An 18759-nucleotide genomic window follows, 5' to 3' on the forward strand; every position below is an offset into this window, starting at 1 on the left:
TTTTTAAAAAGAATCTCAGACAAAATTTTATAAATAAATATATATATATATATATATATTTGTATATAAAATATATTGCTAAGGACGGGAGAACTGAAATATTCATCTCTAAATAGTTAGAACTAAAAAGTGTTTCATTCAAGGAGATGTAAGATACAAGATTGACTTAAAGTAGTTATCAAAACTAGCTATTTTCATCTAACTGTGACTTATAACTTTTAAAAAATAGAGTGGTTCAAAATTTTCCTATTAAAAATTTCATTTCTTCCAGAATTTATCATTCTCTGTTTTAAAAAAGATATATAACTTTCATCTTTTAAATTTGGTGCTTATCTATTCAGAAATATTAATTATTTAACCAGTGGTGTGCTGCTAAGTATTGAAAACTAGCTCCCTAGGGTTATTTTTTTTTTAAAAAAAAGTTTTGATGGTAGCATTTGTGGTTTTCTGTGTGTAAATAGTCTGACTTGGGCTGATTTTTTTGAGCTCAACAATCATTGTGATCATACTGAACTCAAGAGTTGGGAAAGAGATGTGTATAGTCAGCTCCCATGAGCTGGTGTATACTGGCTAATGAAATCTATTGTTGGATTCATTCAAACCTTATTAATTCTTCAGTGCCAGAGGATTTTTTAAACTGAAGGCTTGTTTAGTTATGCCCTTAAAGTAGGCAACAGGCATATCACAACAATTGGGCATGAAAAACCATAATTGTAATTTAAATGCTAAAAAATAAACAGACTTTACTTTCAACTTCTGAATATACAATTAAAAGTTAGATTTTTTTTTTAAATGCCATATCATTGAAATAACCCTGGAAATTGTTGAAAATAAGAAAAGCATCATTGCTTCTATAGGCTCTGATGTTTTCATAAGGGAACCTCCTAGTTTACAGTATTTAAGCTTACCATTTGAGTATAACTGTTCACTAATAGATACAAAATAGATTTCTTGATATTTAATCCATAACTTAACAAAATCAAAAGAACTATTGTAAATAAGTCTCGACTAAAAGCTTTTTCTATTTGTGGTTCACTACAGCATCTAATCTGATTCCAACTCAAACAACTGTAACAGCTGGAATGGGTATATTGCCATTCTTTCCAAATCAGCTCCTTGTTGGACAGGCGGGGCCGGGGCAGAGTAATTCTCAGGAGAAACAGCCAGCCACGGTGGGAATGGCAGAAGGAACTTTCTCAGGGTCGCAGGCTTATCTTCAGAGCTTTCCAAATCTTACTGTGGGAGGCTTGCTGACAGGACACCATAAGCAGCAGCAAAGTCAACCAAAAGGCACTGAAATAAGTTCAGGGGTAAGAAAACACTGTGTTTTTAACTATATTTTGAAGGAAATTATTCTAATGCAAGAGTATCCCATTCTTTTAGCTTATTTTACAAGTGGCAAATTTATGAAGTCTCTTAAAGCAATCTTAACTACTTTTAAATTTCAGAGGAAGTTAATAAATGCACTTAAATTACATAAATATGGATTACAAAGGAGAGATTGCTATGTCAATGATGTGATGGCTTTTTATAGTTTTACATTTACTTTTCAAAGTAGAGGATTGCATTCTTAAAAAAAGAAACAACCATGTATTATAAACAATCAAACAAACAAAAAAAAAAGAAATTCATCTTTTGATAAATTATGCCTGCTGACTGTTAAGACTCTGTTTAATTACTTGCCACTTTGTCTTAATTGTGTAAAATGAGTGTCATATGTAAACTAATTTGAATATGAATTCTTTATTATTATATTTGTTGATCTGAAAAGTTTAAGATGTGCATGATTTTCAAAACTATTTGATATTTTAAAGTTAATTTTGACTCATAAACTAATTTAATTTTAAAATTTTATAGTTGGAAAAGCTTAGCAGTATCATTAATACTTATCCAATTATTTAGTGATATTATTTATAAGGCTTTCTAAGGAAATAAATAATGTTGTTTTTAAAAATACATTGATTTTTCTCTATTTTAAATGTATATTATATGGCTAATTAAGATATTATTGTAATATTTAAAGGCAGAAACAATTTTATTTCACCTGAAAAATATCAAAGTCAGTTATTAAATTGGTCTGTTCAAAAGAATGTGATCTCTGTTTTAATTGTGGAAGTTTGTAACAAATCCTTCAATTGGTTCATTTATTTGTAAAATGTTATCATTAGTAGGTAGAATAAGGCATTTTAATTTTCATTTTATTTGGTTCCTGAAACATCCTTTGGTTTATAAGTGATATAAAACTAACCAGAAGGCTGGCGGTTCAAACCTACCAGCCACTCCTTGGAAGGAAGATGGGGCAATCTACTTCTGTAGTGATACTGCCTCAGAAACCCAAGGAGGGGTCGCTATGAGTCCGATCCAACTCCACAGCAGTGAGTTTGGTTTAAGTGTGTAAAGAAAAATTTAAGTAGTTGATTGTACTTTTCAAATGCCAAATTGATACTGAATTCGTGAGAGTTTTTGGTATCACATAGTCATAGCCAGAGGTATGGATGGAATGCCCTGCAATCACACCTGGAGAAAGCTATTATGGGATGAATTTTTAAAATTTATCTTCAGTGTCAGTAGCTTAGGTTATTGAAGAAAATTAAACAAGCAGCCCACCACCTGTCTGTCTGTTTGTCCTATGGTGGCTTGCATGTTGCTGTGATGCTGCAAACTGTACCACTAGTATTTCAAATACCAGAAGGCTCTCCTAGGGTGGAAAGGTTTCAAAAGAGCTTCCAGACCAAGACTAGGAAGAAAAGCCTGGTGATCTAATTGTGAATATTAGCCAATGAAAACCCTATGGATGACCACAGAGTATTATCTAATATAGTGCTGCAAGATGAACCCTCTAGGTTGAAAGACACTCAAAATGCACAACGTATTGAAGCACACCAATGGTCATGAACATGACCAGGATCAGGTAGCATCTTGTTCAGTTGTACATGGGCGAGTCAGAGCTGACTTTATGGAACTAACAACAACAACAAACAAGTAGAGTACATAATGAATACACTGCATGTTTTTGCAAAGACTATTTAATTCATTAAAAACATCAATGTCTTTATAAAAACTTGATTTGAGAGGATTCACATAATGGATAAATGAGCATCTATCAAGAGACAGACAAACAGAATGGGGCAGGGCCTGGAAAACAAGTTCTGTGAAGAAGAAATGGAAGATTTAGATACATGGAGATGGAAGATGGAGGACAAGCTGGATGTTCATGGGTAATCATAGGGTACTTTTTGTTTCTCCAGTGGGCAGAGTAGACCAGTAAGTAGAACATACAGTAGGGCATATTTAGGTCATATAAGTTTTCAAACAAAAAGAAAGTGTAACTGTCTTACAAAGATGTGAATGTCATATCTGAAAAAAGCTAAGCAACTCCCGAGGACAGCACCTGTCAGGGATTAAGTTTTCCAGTTGCAGAAGTTTAGACTTTGCTCAATAACAACTGTTTTAACTCATTAGGTTTTTAGACCTGCATCTTAAATTCTGTGCTGACCAGTGATTCTTGACTCCGCCTTTTTGTCAGAATCACCTGTGGAGTTTTGAAAAAAACAGAGAGAGGGAAAGGCCTGGACTCTTGTCCCATACCCCTGAGATTTTGATTCAGAAAGTTAGGGCTGAGAAATCTTGGCAGCTGTTTTTTTGTTTGTTTGTTTTGAACTTTATATGTGATTCTGATGCCTATCCAGACTTGAGAATCTATGATCTGGATATAACCTGATTTTCTTGGCACTTTTAGTACTTTAGAAGCAAGATCTGAGACCTCTCTAGTGGCTTCCTTTCCTTGGCTCACTTACCCATTGTATTTTCTTGAGGGCATTGTCTCTTATAAATGAGAAATGAGAAAGTTGGACAATGTGCCCTTTGATTGTGTCCATTCTAAAGTTCTATGGTTATGATAGAAGGAGCCCTGGTGGCGCTGTGGTTAAGTACTCGGCTGCTAACTAAAATGTTGGGGGTTCACCCACCATTTGCTCTGGAGGAGAAAGATACCATCAGAGCTCCTTCAAGAAATCAGACAATGTACTGCATTAGGCCAAATGTGCTGCAAAAGACCTCTTTAAAGTGTTAAAGAGCAAAGATGACATTTTGAAAACTAATGTGCACTTGATTCAAGCTGTGGTATTTTCAGTAGCTTCATATGCATGTGACAGCTGGACAAAATAAGGAAGACTGCAAAAGAATTGATGCATTTGGATTATGATGTTGGCAAAGAATACTGAATTTACAGTGGGCTTCTAGAAGAATGAACAAATGTTTCTTGGAAGAAGTATAGCCATAATGCTTCCTAGATGCGAGAATGGCCAGACTTTGACCCTCGTACTTTGGTCATGTTGTCAGGTGGGACCAGTCCCTGGAGAAGGATATCATGCTTGGTAAAGTAGAGGATCAGCAAAAAAGAGGAAGACCCTCAACGAGATGGATTGACCCAGTGGCTATGATGATGGGCTCAAGCATGGTGATGATTATGAGGATGGCACAGGACTGGGCAGTGTTTTGTTCTATTATACATAGCGTTGCTGGGAGTTTGAACTGACCCGACGGCACCTAACAACACACAACAGCTGTTTCTCTATTCCTTGTGCCTCTTATTAAGCACCCTGTCTTTTTGTTCTTGATATATAGGCTGCCTCTAAAAATCAGACTTCACTGTTAGGAGAACCACCAAAAGAAATTCGACTCAGTAAAAATCCATACTTGAACCTGGCAAGTGTCCTGCCCAGTGTGTGCTTATCATGTAAGTAAGAGCCCCCAGTATTAATATTTTGAAGATTTATTGGGTAATTTCCAAAATGAGTTTTACTTTAATCTTTAACAGAAAGGAAGCAAATAATGCCTACTGACCAAATTAAGGTCAAAATTATGTTACCCAATCTCTAAATTAATGGAATAATTAAAATTAAGACACTTAAAAGTATACACTTTTATTTGAAAAAATTATATAGTTTTTTTAAATTAAGAATATGATAAATTTATCATCATAGGATTAGGATTGAAAATAATTGGGGCAAAGAAAGTATTTGGTAACACTGTAATTCACATAGAGTTGCATTTCTAAACTAGGGGTTAAACCTCTAAGTAATCTAATACATACAGAGTATTTTTTTTATTCCCTGAGACATAGACAGATCTCAGAAAACAACCAGAAATACTCCAAAAATAGGAGTTTCAATAAAAGCAGAATTCTCATTTAGTTTTTTAGGAAGACTCTCTCAGACCTTCAATCAGTTAACTTTGATTCAAATGTAGTCTTAAGAGAAGATCAAAAATATGGCGTGCGTTAGGCACAATGATATTCACTGCAACATTGGTTGTCAATAGTGAAAAACTGGAAAGTGCCTTAACATTCACCAATAGGGGGATAGTTAAATAAATAAATAGTTCATTATCAATGGAATACTGTGCAACTTCTTAAAAACTGAGGAGTATGTACGTGTACTAATATAAAATGGTCTCCAAAGTGTATTGCCGAGTCTAAAAAGCAAATGTATGCATATGATGACTTCATTTATATTTATGTAAAGCTATATATTCTTATACATACATATATGACTATGTAAATGCATAATATAAATCTAGAAAAATGAATTCTAAACTGTGAAGGAGAATAGGATTGAATGAAAAGAGAGAAGTGTTAATTTCATTTTCATATACATTCTCTGTGTTTAGGAATCTTCTTACACATAAACATTAATTTGCAATTTTTTAAAAAAGCAGACATTTAAAATGTACTTTTAATGTAAGGTGTTCTTACTATATAGTGACCTGATCTAAGAATTGATGATGGCAACTATTGCATTAACAAGAATGGTTAATTTACATTTTGTGGTGGCATAGTGCTTAAAGGCATTTGACTGCTAACCAGAAAGCTGGTGGTTCAAACCCACCAGCCACTCCTTGGAAGGAAGGTTGGGCAATCTACTTCATAGTGATACTGCCTCGGAAACTAAGGAGGGGTCGCTATGAGTTGGATCTGACTCCACAGCAGTGAATTTCGTTTGGCTTTTTTATACCTTGTTTTAGAGACTAGATATCTTTTAATGTTTTCATAAAAATTATTTACCCATAGAGCAAATTTCCACTTCAGTTATTTCAAATGAATGAGGCAGTATCTCATAGTATATATATTTTTCTCCCTGGGGATAATAAATATATATTGGCAAACTAAAATTTGTGTCTGTTTGAGACTATACTAAGTTAATGAGTTATGTACTGTTTTTAATTTATAATAAAGCAACCTAAATAAAATAAATATATTGATTTCATCTTTAGCCCCTGCAAGTAAAACCACTCTACAGAAGACGGGAATTGCAAGCAACATTTTGGATGCAATTGCTCAGGGAAATGAATCCCAACATGCATTGGAAAAGTGCATCACATATTCTCAACCTTTTGCTGACTATGCACAGGTAAATGATTCTCAGGTTCTGATGATGTATATAGGAAAATTGGTTCAACTATATATTGAGTTCACTAAATGTGAAGTTTTAGTTCCTGTGATATTATAAGAAAGCAAAATTGCACTGATCTGTACAATATTTCTTGCTCACTCTTTGAAATTTTAGGACATATTCAAGAGATTGTTTAATAGTATGTATTGGATACTTACCTCTGATTGCTTACATCAGCAGTCAGCAAAGTACAGTTCACAGATAAAATCCAGCCTCCCAGTTTTTATAAATAAAGTTTTCTTGGAACATAACCATGTCCATTCATTTATGTATTGTCTATGGTCCTTTCACCCTACAGTAGCAGCTTTGAATGCTGTATTTTTTACATATGACGTGCCCACAGAAACAACACATACAAGCATATAATATACATAACACCCATAGGAAACTAATGTACAAAGGAGTTGCAAGGTTTCTAAAAAACAGAATGTGTGTTGTGTAAAAATACATTAGTTGCATTATGGCTTGCAAGATAAAAATATTACTGTCTGTTAACCTCTGGTTACTACCAGTGTAGCCCTACAAAACCCAAGGGAATGCCACTGTTCTTCACCAGTGCTTATAGATGTAGAAAGAAAGGCATAATTATAGGCATTCTGCTTACTTTCAGACCAATCAATCAATAACTTAAACATTATTATATTCAAAAGATGTAATGGGTCATTACTTGCATGTCAATTTTGCTTTGCTTCTTTCTTCTTCAGCTTATTTTTAGCACTTAAGGTGAGAGTAAATATGTTAGCACACTATGTGATTATGTAATCATGAGAGCCTTAATTAACAATTCTGATTCTTTCTTACTCCTCAAAGCAGTCAGCTTCTTCTCAACTCTATCCTATCTGTTGGAGCAGTGCCTTCACTTTGATTTCCTTGAAGCAGGTCTGTATCTGCCTGACAAGTGTGAATTCACTCAGAAAAATTCATGCCTGAGTATACTTTTTTGATAGGATACTAGAAAAACAAGTCAAATAGTGGCTATAAATATGGTACAGCTAGATATTAGCAAAACATAAAGTCTCTTATCATATACTTGCGAACAAAACTCAAAAATCAAAAAGGAGCTCTAGTGGTGTAGTGGTTAGGTCATTTGGCTGTTAATCAAGGTGGAGAAATATGTGTTGGAAGATGGTATAATTAGGTGATGACATGCCTCTATTTCCAACACTTGTCTGTCAGTTTGTCATACTGTGGTGGCTTGCATGTTGCTATGAGGCTGGAGGCTGTGTCACCAGTATTTCATATACTAGCATGGTCACCCATGGTGGACAGGTTTCAGTGAAGCTTCCAGGCTAAGACAGACTGGGAAGAAGGATGGGACCATCCACGTCTGAAAAAAATGGGCACTGAAAACCTTATAAATAGCAGTGAATTACTGTTTGATATATTACTAGGAAACTTCTTAAAGAGCAGTGAAACACTGTCTGATATAGCATTGGAAGATGAGACCCTCAGTTTGGAAAGCACACAAAATACAACTAGGGAAGAGCTTCTCTAAGCAGTCAGCTTCTTCTCAGCAGAGTCTTCTCTAAGCAGAGTCAACCTTAATTACATGGATGGAGTAAAACTTTTGGGACCTTCATTTGCTGAAGGGGCATGACTTAAAATGGGAAGAAACAACTGCAAACATTCACTAATAATTGGAACCTGGAATGTATGAAATATGAATCTAGGAAAATTGGAAGTTGTCAAAAATGAAATGGAATGCTTAAAGATTCAAAGCATTCAAAAAAACCAAACTATGAGAATCGACTCATAGCAACCCCTCCTTGGGTTTCCAAGGCAGTATCTCTATGGAAGCAGATTGCCCAATCTTCCTTGTGAGGAGTGGCTGGTGGTTTTGAACTGCCAGCCTTCTGGTTAACAACTGAAGATTCATTGGGTAATTTCCAAAATGAGTATCTTAGGCAATATACCACCAGAGCTCCTATCCTAGGCATTAGTGAGCTGAAATGAACTGGTTTTGGCTATTCTAAATCAGACAGTCACATGATCTACTATGCCAGGAATGACAAATTGAAGAGAAATGGTGTCACATGCATCATCAAAAAGAATGCTTCAAGATCTATCCTGAAGTACAGTGCTGTCAGTGATAGGATAATATCCATATACCTACAAGGAAGACCAGTTAATACTACTACTATTCAAATTTATGCATAAACCACTGACACCAAAGATGAAGAAATTGGAGATTTTTACCAACTTCTGCAGTCTGAAATTGACCAAACATGCAATCTAGATGTATTGATTATTACTGGTGATTAGAATACTAAGGGAGCTCTGGTGGTGTAATGCCTAAGGCATTTGACTGCTAACCAGAAAGCTGGTGGTTCAAACCCATTAGCCACTCCTCAGAAGGAAGATGGGGTAATCTACTTCCGTAGTGATACTGCCTCAGAAACCCAAGGAGGGGTCGCTATGAGTCAAGTCCAACTCGACAGCACATAACAACAACAACAACAACAATGACTTATTCATTGAAAATAAGTTTTTTTTCAACAACATAAATGGTGACTGTATACATGGACTTCACTAGATGGAATACACAGGAATCAAATCAACTAAATCTGTGGAAAGAGGTGATGGAGAAACTCAGTATCATCAGTCAAAACAAAGCCAGGAATGACTGTGGAACAGACCATCAATTGCTCATATGCAAGTTCAAGTTGAAGCTGAAGAAAATTAAAGCAGGTCTCTGAGAGCCAGCTTATGACCTATTATATTCCAGCTGAATTTAGAGACTATCTGCAGACCAGATTTAACACACTGAACATCAATGACTGCAAATCAGACGAGGTGTGGGATGAAGTCAAGAACATCAAAAGGTCATTAAAAAGACAGGAAAGAAGAAAAGGACAAAACAGCTATCAGAAGAGACTCTGAAACTTGCTCTTGAATGGATAGTAGCTAAAGTGAAAGGAAGAAATGTTGAAATAAACGAGCTTAACAGAAGATTTCAAAGGGTGGCTCAAGAAAACAAAGTATTATAATGAAATGTTTACCAAAAGGGAAGAACATGTTTGGTATTTTCTCCAATGGCAGTTCTCCAAGAACTGAAGTTAAAAATTCAAGCTTATATTGCAATATTGAAAGATTCTATGGCCAAAATACTGAACAATGTAGAAAGCATCAAAAGAAGGTGGAAGGAATACACAGAGAGTTACTGTATCGAAAGGAATTGGTTGATGTTCAGCCATTTCAGGCAGTGGCATGTAATCAAGAACCAATGGTATCAAAGGAAGGAATCCAAGCTGCTCTGAAGAAATTGGTGAAAAACAAGGTTTCAGGAATTGATGGAATACTCATTGAGATGTTTCAGTGAATGGAGGCAGCTCTGGAGGTACTTACTCATTTATGCCAAGTAATTTGGAAGACAGCATCCTGGCCAATCAACTAGAAGAGATCCATATTTGTGCCCATTCTAAAAAAAGGTGATCCAAAAGAATGTGGAAGTTGTCAATCAATATCATTAATATAAAGTACAAGTAAAATGTTGTTCAAGATAATTCAAAAATGGTTGCAGCAGTATGTTAACAGGGAACGTCCAGAAGTGCAAGCTGGATTCAGAAGAGGACGTGGAATGAGGGATATCATTGCTGATGTCAGATAGATCTTAGCTGAAAGCAAAGAAAACTAGAAAAATGTTTACCTGTGCTTTATTGACTATACAAAGGCATTTGACTGTATGGATCATAACAATTTATGGATAAAATTGAGAAGAATAGGAATTCCAGAACACTAAATTGTGCTTGTGAGGAGCCTGCACATAGACCAAGAGATAGTTGTTCCAATAGAACAAGGGAATACTGCATGGTTTAAAATCAGGAAAGGTGTGTGTAGTCTTTTACCATATTTATTCAATCTGTATGCTGTGCAATAATCCTAGAAGCTGGACTGTCTGAAGAAGAATGCAGTATCAGGATTGGAGCAAGACTCATTAACAACCTGAGATAGGCAGAGGACACAACCTTGCTTGCTGAAAGTGAAGATGACTTGAAGCACTTACTGATAAAAATTAAAGACTACAGTCTTCAGTATGGATTGCAACTCAACATAAAGAAAACAGAAATCCTCACAACTAGACCAATAAGCAGAATTATGATAAATGGAGAAAAAAAATGAAGTTGTAAATGATTTCTTACTACTTAGATCCACAATCAACACCCATGGACGCAGCAGTCAAGAAATCAAATGTTGTACTACACTGGGCAAATCTGCTGAAAAGGACCTCTTTAAAATGTTGAAGGGGAAAGATTCACTTTGAAGACTAAGGTGTGCCTAACCCAGGCCATGTTATTTTCAGTCACCTCATATACATGTGAAAGCTGGACAGTGACTAGGAAGACCAAAGAAGAATTGATGCCTTTGAATTGTGGTATTGGTGAAGAATACTGAAAATACCATGCATGCACTGCCAGAAAAATGAACAGATCTGTCCTGGAAGAAGTATAGCTGGAATGCTCCTTACAGGCGACAATGGCCAGACATTGTTTCACCTACTTGGGCATTTTGTCAGAAGGAACCAATCCCTGGAGAAGGATATTGTGCATGGTAAAGTGGAGGGTCAGAGAAAAAGGGGAAGACCGTCAGATAGATTGACACAGTGGCTGCAATGATGGGCTCAAGCATAGCAGATTGTGAGGATGGCACAGGAGCAGGCGCTGTTTCGTTCTGATGTACATAGGGTCACTAGGAGTCAGAATCGACTCTACAGCACCTAATGACAACAATAACAACAACATACTTATGTTTAAAGGGTGATTATGAATCAATGAATTCTGGAAGGTATTCTCTTATGTTATTTCATAAGCCTCCATCTTTAGTCCTTTATTATTTAACATTTTAATAATGACTTTGATGAGGACATTGATTGTATGCTGATTATATTTACAGTTGACAGAAGTCCATGAAGTTATCACAGATATGTGAAGACATTTATGAATTATTGATAGCTCTGAAAATTGGACACAGCCTAAATTTCCAACAATTCATAAAACTGAGTAAATAAATTATATTTATACCAGGAAACCTAATGAAAACATTAAAGCTCCTATAACATTTAGGCACATAGTAAATTTTTCATTATTTGTTGTTAATTTTAAAATTTTTATATTATGTAGTCCTGTTCACTTCCAAATTTTTTGTTTCTTTCTTTATAAGGAATTTACTTTTATAAACAGAAGGAAGCACAATAAATATTTTAAAATTTAGTTAAATGTATTTTTAAGCCTAAAAATCTATTGTTTTGTACTTATCTTTTCATCTCTTATATTTTACTTTTGAAATTTGTTTCATTTCATTTTTCCAGTTGGTAGTTTTACTTATTTGATTACAATGTTTATTGTATACTGACCATATCTATAGAAGAGAGTCTGCCTCATTTACATACGCAGAAATTTTCTGATAAAGATGCCTCTTCCATTGCCACGCTTCCTCCTGGCTTTACATTTGGTTACTCAGAGATACTATGAGGAAGTGAATTCCTCTTGCATTCATTGTCACCTGGGGCAGTCCATGCTTCTTTGTCGTGGACAAAATTGTTCTATCTCCCTTGTGTTCCTTAATCCTTATCAAGTAAACTTAATTAAATGTTATACTTCAGTGGTAAAATTCTTGCCTTACATGTGAGAGGCCCAGATTCAATTCTGAGCTAGTGCACCTCAAGTGCAGCCGCCACCCATCTGTCAGTGGAGGCTTGTACATTGCTCTGATTCTGAGCAGGTTTCAGAAGAGTTTCCTGACTAAGTAAGACTGGGAAGAAAATCCTGGGAATCTACTTTTGAAATCAGCCAATGAAAACCTGATAGATCACAACATGGGATCACTGTGAGTCAGAAGCCACAATGATGGCAGCTAACAACAACAGAAATGGAATAAAGTAGCTAGAAAAATTTGGTCATGTTTAGAAATGGAGGAGTAAGTCTAAGGAAAAGGAACCAACAGTTTAAAAAACAAAAACACTTGCTGTATGTTTTACGATGCAAACATTTGCTCTTTCTAGGAACCCTGTGAAATATAAATGTGGAGAGGTAAATAATCTTTCCAAGTTCATATAGTTAGTAAATGATTTCTCTTATTCCAAAGTCCTTTTGTGTGTGTGTGTGTGTCATTATAGCGTGGATAAGTTTCTTCAAGCATGTATGTAGTTACTGTCAGATAGGAATTGTTTGTATAGGTTGCTATGCATAAGGATTAGGAGAGATGCATGAGTCAAAGAATAGATGGAAATAATAATCCTACTCCAATAAAAGGATCACATTTAAAAATCAATTGGCACAATATTGATGAAGTTGCTATATCCCACCTGTTGTTATGTGCTGTCAAGTCAGACCTGACTCATAGTGACCCCTCCTTGGGTTTCCAACACAGATAGAAATTATTGACATTGAACTAAATATTAAAGAAAGATAACTATTTGAAGGCATTGGTGAGTGACCAAAAGCAGACAGAAACTGAAGGGGAATCAGCCCTTAAAAGAAGAAGATTGCCTTGTGTGGTACTCACTAGTCTATGCAGAACTCTGCAGCCATGGTGACTTGTAGAGTCAGGGGACAAAGTCCAAGGCTGTTAGTCTGTAAAGCAAGGGGAGAAATCCTTGGAAAGAGGAAGTTCCAAAGTGAGAAGCCTCAATATTTACATAGAAACTTAGCACAAACCATCATTCAATAACTTTAACTTTAGTGTATTATTATGTACTGCATTATTATGTTTAAGATGTTTTAGTGCATTTGAAAATGTTTGACTGTTGCTCCACCATCAACACCATGCAAGCAGCAGTCAAGAAATCATACATCGTATTGCACTGGGCAATCTGCTGCAAAAGACCTCTTTAAAGTGTTAGAGAGCAAAGATAGCACTTTGAAGACTATGGTGCACCTAACCCAAACCATGGTATTTTCAATCACCTCACTTGCACCTGAGAGCTAGACAATGAATAAGGAAGACTGAAGAAGAGTTGTGATGTGGCAAAGTATACTGAAAGTACCCTAGACTGCCAGAAGGACAAAAAAATCTGTTTTGGAAGAAATGCAACCAGAATGCTCCTTGGAAGTGAGAATGGCCAGACTTCGTTTCACCTACATTGGTCATGTCAGAAGGGACCATTCTCTGGAGAAGGATATCATACTTGGTAAAGTGGAGGGTCAGTAAAAAGGAGAAGACCCTAAACATGTATTGACACAGTGGCTACAAGGATGGGCTCAAGTATAGCAAGGATTGTTAGGATGGCACACAACTGGTCAGTGTTTTGTTCTGTTGTGCACAGGATTGATATGAGTCAGAGCTGACTCAACAGCACATATCGACAACAACAACAATGAAAGTAACTACATTTGGTACTGTACTGAAGAGCAAGAGTAAATCTGTGTGTATGTGTGTGGGTGCCAAATAATTTGGTGTAGGTGTGCTACTGTGAAAAATAGAGTTCTTAAAATAGTTTAGATGGGGGGAAAAAAAAATCGTGATTAAAGGTTGAAATTTAGTCTCATTTCATCAATGTCTTGTACACTAGACGGTGCATTCATGAGGTAACATTGGATAATGCAGGAGAAGATGGTGGAGAGATGGTTTCTGTTGAAGATGTTGGGCCTGTTGCTGGAGGGAATGGACTTGATACTGAAGAGTTGGGGGTGTGATTCTGTTGCGGAGAGAGAGGTTTGCTAGAGGAACGTTTAAGCTAAACCTAAAGTTTATACTCAACACAGTGTTAATAGCAATGTGATCTGACTTAAAATTGCAGATGACATTATCCTTACTTGAGCTGTTGAACTTCTGAAACTGCACAATGTTTTCATGAGCTTCATAAAGTAGCGCATCCATTCATTATTACAACCATTGTATTTAACTCAAACACAGTTAAGTACGAGTTATCTGTAAGTCAAATTTTCCTAACCTGGGAACTTACTATAGATAGCAACTACATACATTATCTTAAGATAAGGTCTCTCAACTTATAAAGACGGAACTCTTTACATTTATCCTGGGTAATTCTCTGTTGTGAGGGCTGTCTTGTTCATTATATGTTATTTAGCAACATCCTTGTCCTCTAATCACTAGATGACTGTGATAGTTAAGGTTGTGTATCGACTTGTCTGGGCCATGATTCTAAGTAGTTTGGCAGTTATGATGTAGTTATCCCTCATGATGAGATCAGATATAATGTAATCACCTTCATGATGAGATCTGCTATGAGCAGTCATTCAGTTGATAGGGCATTTCCTTGGGGTGTGGCCTACTTCTGGTGTATATGGGAAAGCTCTGGGAATGATATCTGACTTTTTGCTTGGGATCCTACATGTGGCTTGTCATCATCTGGACTTGAACCAGTGGCCTGCCATATTGCCTGCTAATCTTGAGATTGTTGCTTTCACAGTCTATGAACCACCAGTGTATACCATTTTACCTGCTGATCTTGGATTTGTCATCCTCTGAAGCCAACAGCCTGCTATATTGCCTGCCGATCTTGGCTTCTTTAACTCCTGCAGCTCTGTGAGTCAGGAACATCAAGCTGCATGAGTCAGCTTGATGCTTGACCCATGGCCTTGGGATCTGCCAACCTCTACAGCTGTGTGAGCCATTTCTTTGATATAAAGCTCTCTGTCTCTTTCAGTGTATAAATATAAGCTTCACTGGTTTTGCTTCTCTAGAGAACACAGCTTACAACAATTACTCTTCCCCCATCACCATTGAAAACCATTGTTAAGTGTAACAACAGTAGCTTCTCATCAGAAATAATGAAGGCTACAAGATAAGAGACTGACATCTTTAAAGATTTCTATATCCTGGGAAAATACCCTTCAAAAATCAAGGCAATACATATTTTCAGATAAGTGAAAACAGAAGTTATTGCAGTCAGACCTACACTCCAACCAATGCTGAAGGATGTTCTTCAGGTTGAAGAAAGGTGAAACCAGTTAGAAACTTGGATCTACAGAGAAAAAAATGAATTGAACTGGTAATTGTTGTTAGGTGCCGTTGAGTTGTTGCCGACTCAGTGACCCCTGTATACAACAGAACAAAATGCTGTGCAGTCTCATACCATCCTCATAGTTGTTGCTATGCTTGAGCTCATTGTTGCAGCCACTGTGTCAAACTGTCTCATTGAGGATCTTCTTTTTTGCTGACACTCTACTTTACCAACTGGTAATTATGTAGGTAAATAAAAAGACTACAATATTTTGATACTAATAGCATGTGCCTTCTACATTTGTTTGCCAGCCACTTCGTCTTGTCAGGAGATGTTTTTGTAAATATACTATGCTAATTTTTTCTTACAGCAACATGTTATTATTATTATTTTTTAAAATAAAAGTCATGGGGATGCTTAGAAAAATATCTCCCGTAGGGAGGGAGCCACTGGCAAACAGATGTAGTGGTGTGTGTTATTTGTATATAAAAATGGTATGTATTTTCTCTTTTCTTAATTTCTTTAATAGTAAAAATTAAAACATTGTATTGTAGATTTTGTAATGTATGCACATGCAATATATTTGACAACAGTAGTAAAAAAGACAGTGTCTTTTTTATGGCTGCAGAGTAATTACATTTTACATGAAGTAAAACAAAAAAATGCCTTAGTACACCATGATAAGGGATGGAATGCACATTGTAGTCCCTATAGCAATGATTAAAAAACAATACAAAAAAGTATAGGTAAATTGTCAATTTTTAAAAAATTTTTATTGTGATTTGGGTAAAAATTTACAGAGAAAATTCATTTTCCATACATCAGCTTGCATATACTTTGTTTCATGACATTGACTGTAGTTTCCCATAATGCAACAGCTTTCCTCCCACTTCCTTCCCATAGTTACTTCTTCCCTGTGTCCTTCCCTCTCATGCATTCCTGCCCCCTGAGCTGACCCCTGTGCATGCACAACCCTTCTTTTCTCCCATCATTGTTCTCTCCAAGGAGTGTATCTATCTAATGTAAATGTTCAGCTCATATGCCTGTCTTTTGTTTGGCTGGAAGTCACAGGAGAGGGTTCAATTCCAGATCTGAAGGGCAACTAGGGGCCATAGTCTGAGGGGTTTCCTCAGGCTCTATCAGACCAGTAAACCTGGTCCCTGTTTTTTTTTTTTTTTTCTTAAAGTGATTTTGAGTTTTGTTCCACATTTTTCTCCCACTCTATCCAAGATCTCCTACTTAGATCCCCCACTGAGTGGTTGTCAGTGGTAGCCAGGCACCATCTAGTTCTTCTGGTCTCATAGTTGTATAAGCTAATGCTCACATGGTGTACCAGTTGCTTGGACTAATTGTTTGCATACGTCTTTGGTTTTTTTCATTCTTCTTTGCTTTGGATGAGGAGAGATCCATCATTGTATCTAGATGGCCACTTGCAAGCTTTTAAGATTCTACTTGCTACTTGCCGAAGTAGGATGTGGAACAATGTTTTTGTTTAGTGTGTTATGCCAACTGAGCTTGATGTCCTCTGCAACCATGGTCCCGAGCCCGCAGGTCCAACTATTCACTCCCTCTGGGTAGCTGGCTGTGGCCAAGAAGTAACTACAACATTGTCCTTGTCAGCTTTACTATATACCTGGAAATTCTTACAGAACATAAAAAATACACTTGTAGAAACATTATCTGCCAACCCTGTACATAGTCATGGGCACACTCCCCTCTGCACAGATGTACCTAATCGTTCAGCCTGTCCACCCACCTATCCACCCATATATCAGTGTTTGCTATCACTGACAACATAGTATTGTATGTACAAAAGGGTTCATCTTTGTTGTATCATAGTTTGTTTAACCACTTTTCAGTTGATGGACACCGAGGTTGTTTCCATCTTTTTGCTATTGTAAATAGTGTTGCGATGAACATGGGTGTGCATATGTGTATTCTTGTCATGGCTCTCACTTCTTTAGCATATATACCTAACAATGGAATTCCTATGTCAAATGGTACTCTAGTTCCAACTTTTTAAGGAATCACCATACTGCTTTTCATAGTGCTTGTATCATTTTACAGCCCACCAGCAGTGCATGAGAGTCCCAATCTCTCCACATCCTTGCCAGTATTTATTTTCTGTCTTGTTGAACTTTAACTACTAGTGCTGGGGCAAGATGGTACCTCATTGTTGTTTTGATTTGCATCTCTCTAGTGGCTGAGGATTGTGAGAATTTCTTCATATGTTTGTTGGTCACCTGAATATCCTCTTTGGTGAAGTGTCTATTCATGTCTTCTGCCCATTTTTTAATTGGATTATTTGTCTTTTTGTTGTTAAGGTGTTAGTTTTCTATAAAGTTTGGAGATAAGTCCCTTGTTAGATATGTCGTTGCCAAATATTTTTCCCAATCTGTAGCTTCTCTTTTGACTCTTTTGGAGAAGCCTTTGGAAGCACATAAAAATTTGATTTTTAGAAGGTCCCATTCATCTAATTTCTCTTCTGCTGTTTGTGCATTTTGGGTTATGCTTGATAGTCTATTTGTGCCATATATTGTTGTTGTTGTTGTTATGTGCCGTCGAGTCGGACCCGACTCATAGCGACCCCTCCTTGGGTTTCTGAGGCAGTATCACTACGGAAGTAGATTGCCCGATCTTCCTTCCAAGGAGTGGCTGGTGGGTTTGAACCGCCAGCCTTCTGATTAGCAGTCAAGTGCCTTAGGCACTATGCTACCAGAGCTCCCTGCCATATATTAGGGCCACTGAATTTGCCCCTAGTTTTTCCTTGAGGAACTTCATAGTTTTAGGTTTCACATTTAAGTCTTTGATCCCTCTGGAGTTAGTTTTTATGCATGGTTGAAGTACAGATCTTGTTTCATTTTTCTGCAAATGGACATCCAGTTTTGCCAGCACAGTTTGTTAAACAGATAATCTCTTCCCCATTTAATGGATTTTGGCCCTTTGTCAAAGATTAGCTGGATTATCAATATTTTAATTAAAACATAAATCTGAAAATACTTGATTAAGCCAGCAAACATCAGGAGAGAAACAAAAAGTAACTAGGGTAAATAGAAAACAAATAGCTAAGTGGTAAACCTAACTAGAACCATAATAATGATTACATTAAATAGAAATGCACTACTTGATCTGATTAAAGAGATTGTCAGAACAAGACAAGATTTACACTTTCACCATTTCTATTCAGCAGTTTACTGGAGGTTTCCAAAAACCCAAAGTCACTGCCACCAAGTTGATTCCAACTCATAGAGACCCCCTTTGGGTTTCCGAGGTGGTAAAGTAGATTGCCCAGTCTTTCTTCCACAGAGTGGCTGGTGGGTTTGAACTGCCAACCTTCTGGTTAGCAGTCAAATACCTTAGGTACTAAAGCCACCAGAGCTTCTTACTGGAGGTTTAGCCAGTGCA

The 18759-nt window shown here is 36.6% G+C and overlaps 1 protein-coding gene across 1 annotated transcript in view; it reads left to right on the forward strand.

Moving 5' to 3' along the window:
- Positions 1 to 18759, forward strand: part of RAVER2 (ribonucleoprotein, PTB binding 2) — a gene marked incomplete at its 5' end in the record, with an annotated part of 112334 nt that overhangs the window by 59685 nt on the left and 33890 nt on the right. Inside the window, 3 exons of the mRNA XM_042783343.1 lie at positions 1042 to 1310; positions 4627 to 4738; positions 6274 to 6410. Of these exons, the coding sequence (XP_042639277.1) occupies positions 1042 to 1310; positions 4627 to 4738; positions 6274 to 6410 (518 nt within the window). The remainder of the gene's footprint in view (positions 1 to 1041; positions 1311 to 4626; positions 4739 to 6273; positions 6411 to 18759) is intronic.

Source organism: Orycteropus afer, unplaced genomic scaffold, assembly GCF_000298275.1.
Source record: "Orycteropus afer afer isolate SDZICR_OR568_19922 unplaced genomic scaffold, OryAfe1.0 scaffold00016, whole genome shotgun sequence".
Classification (NCBI taxonomy): domain Eukaryota; kingdom Metazoa; phylum Chordata; class Mammalia; order Tubulidentata; family Orycteropodidae; genus Orycteropus; species Orycteropus afer.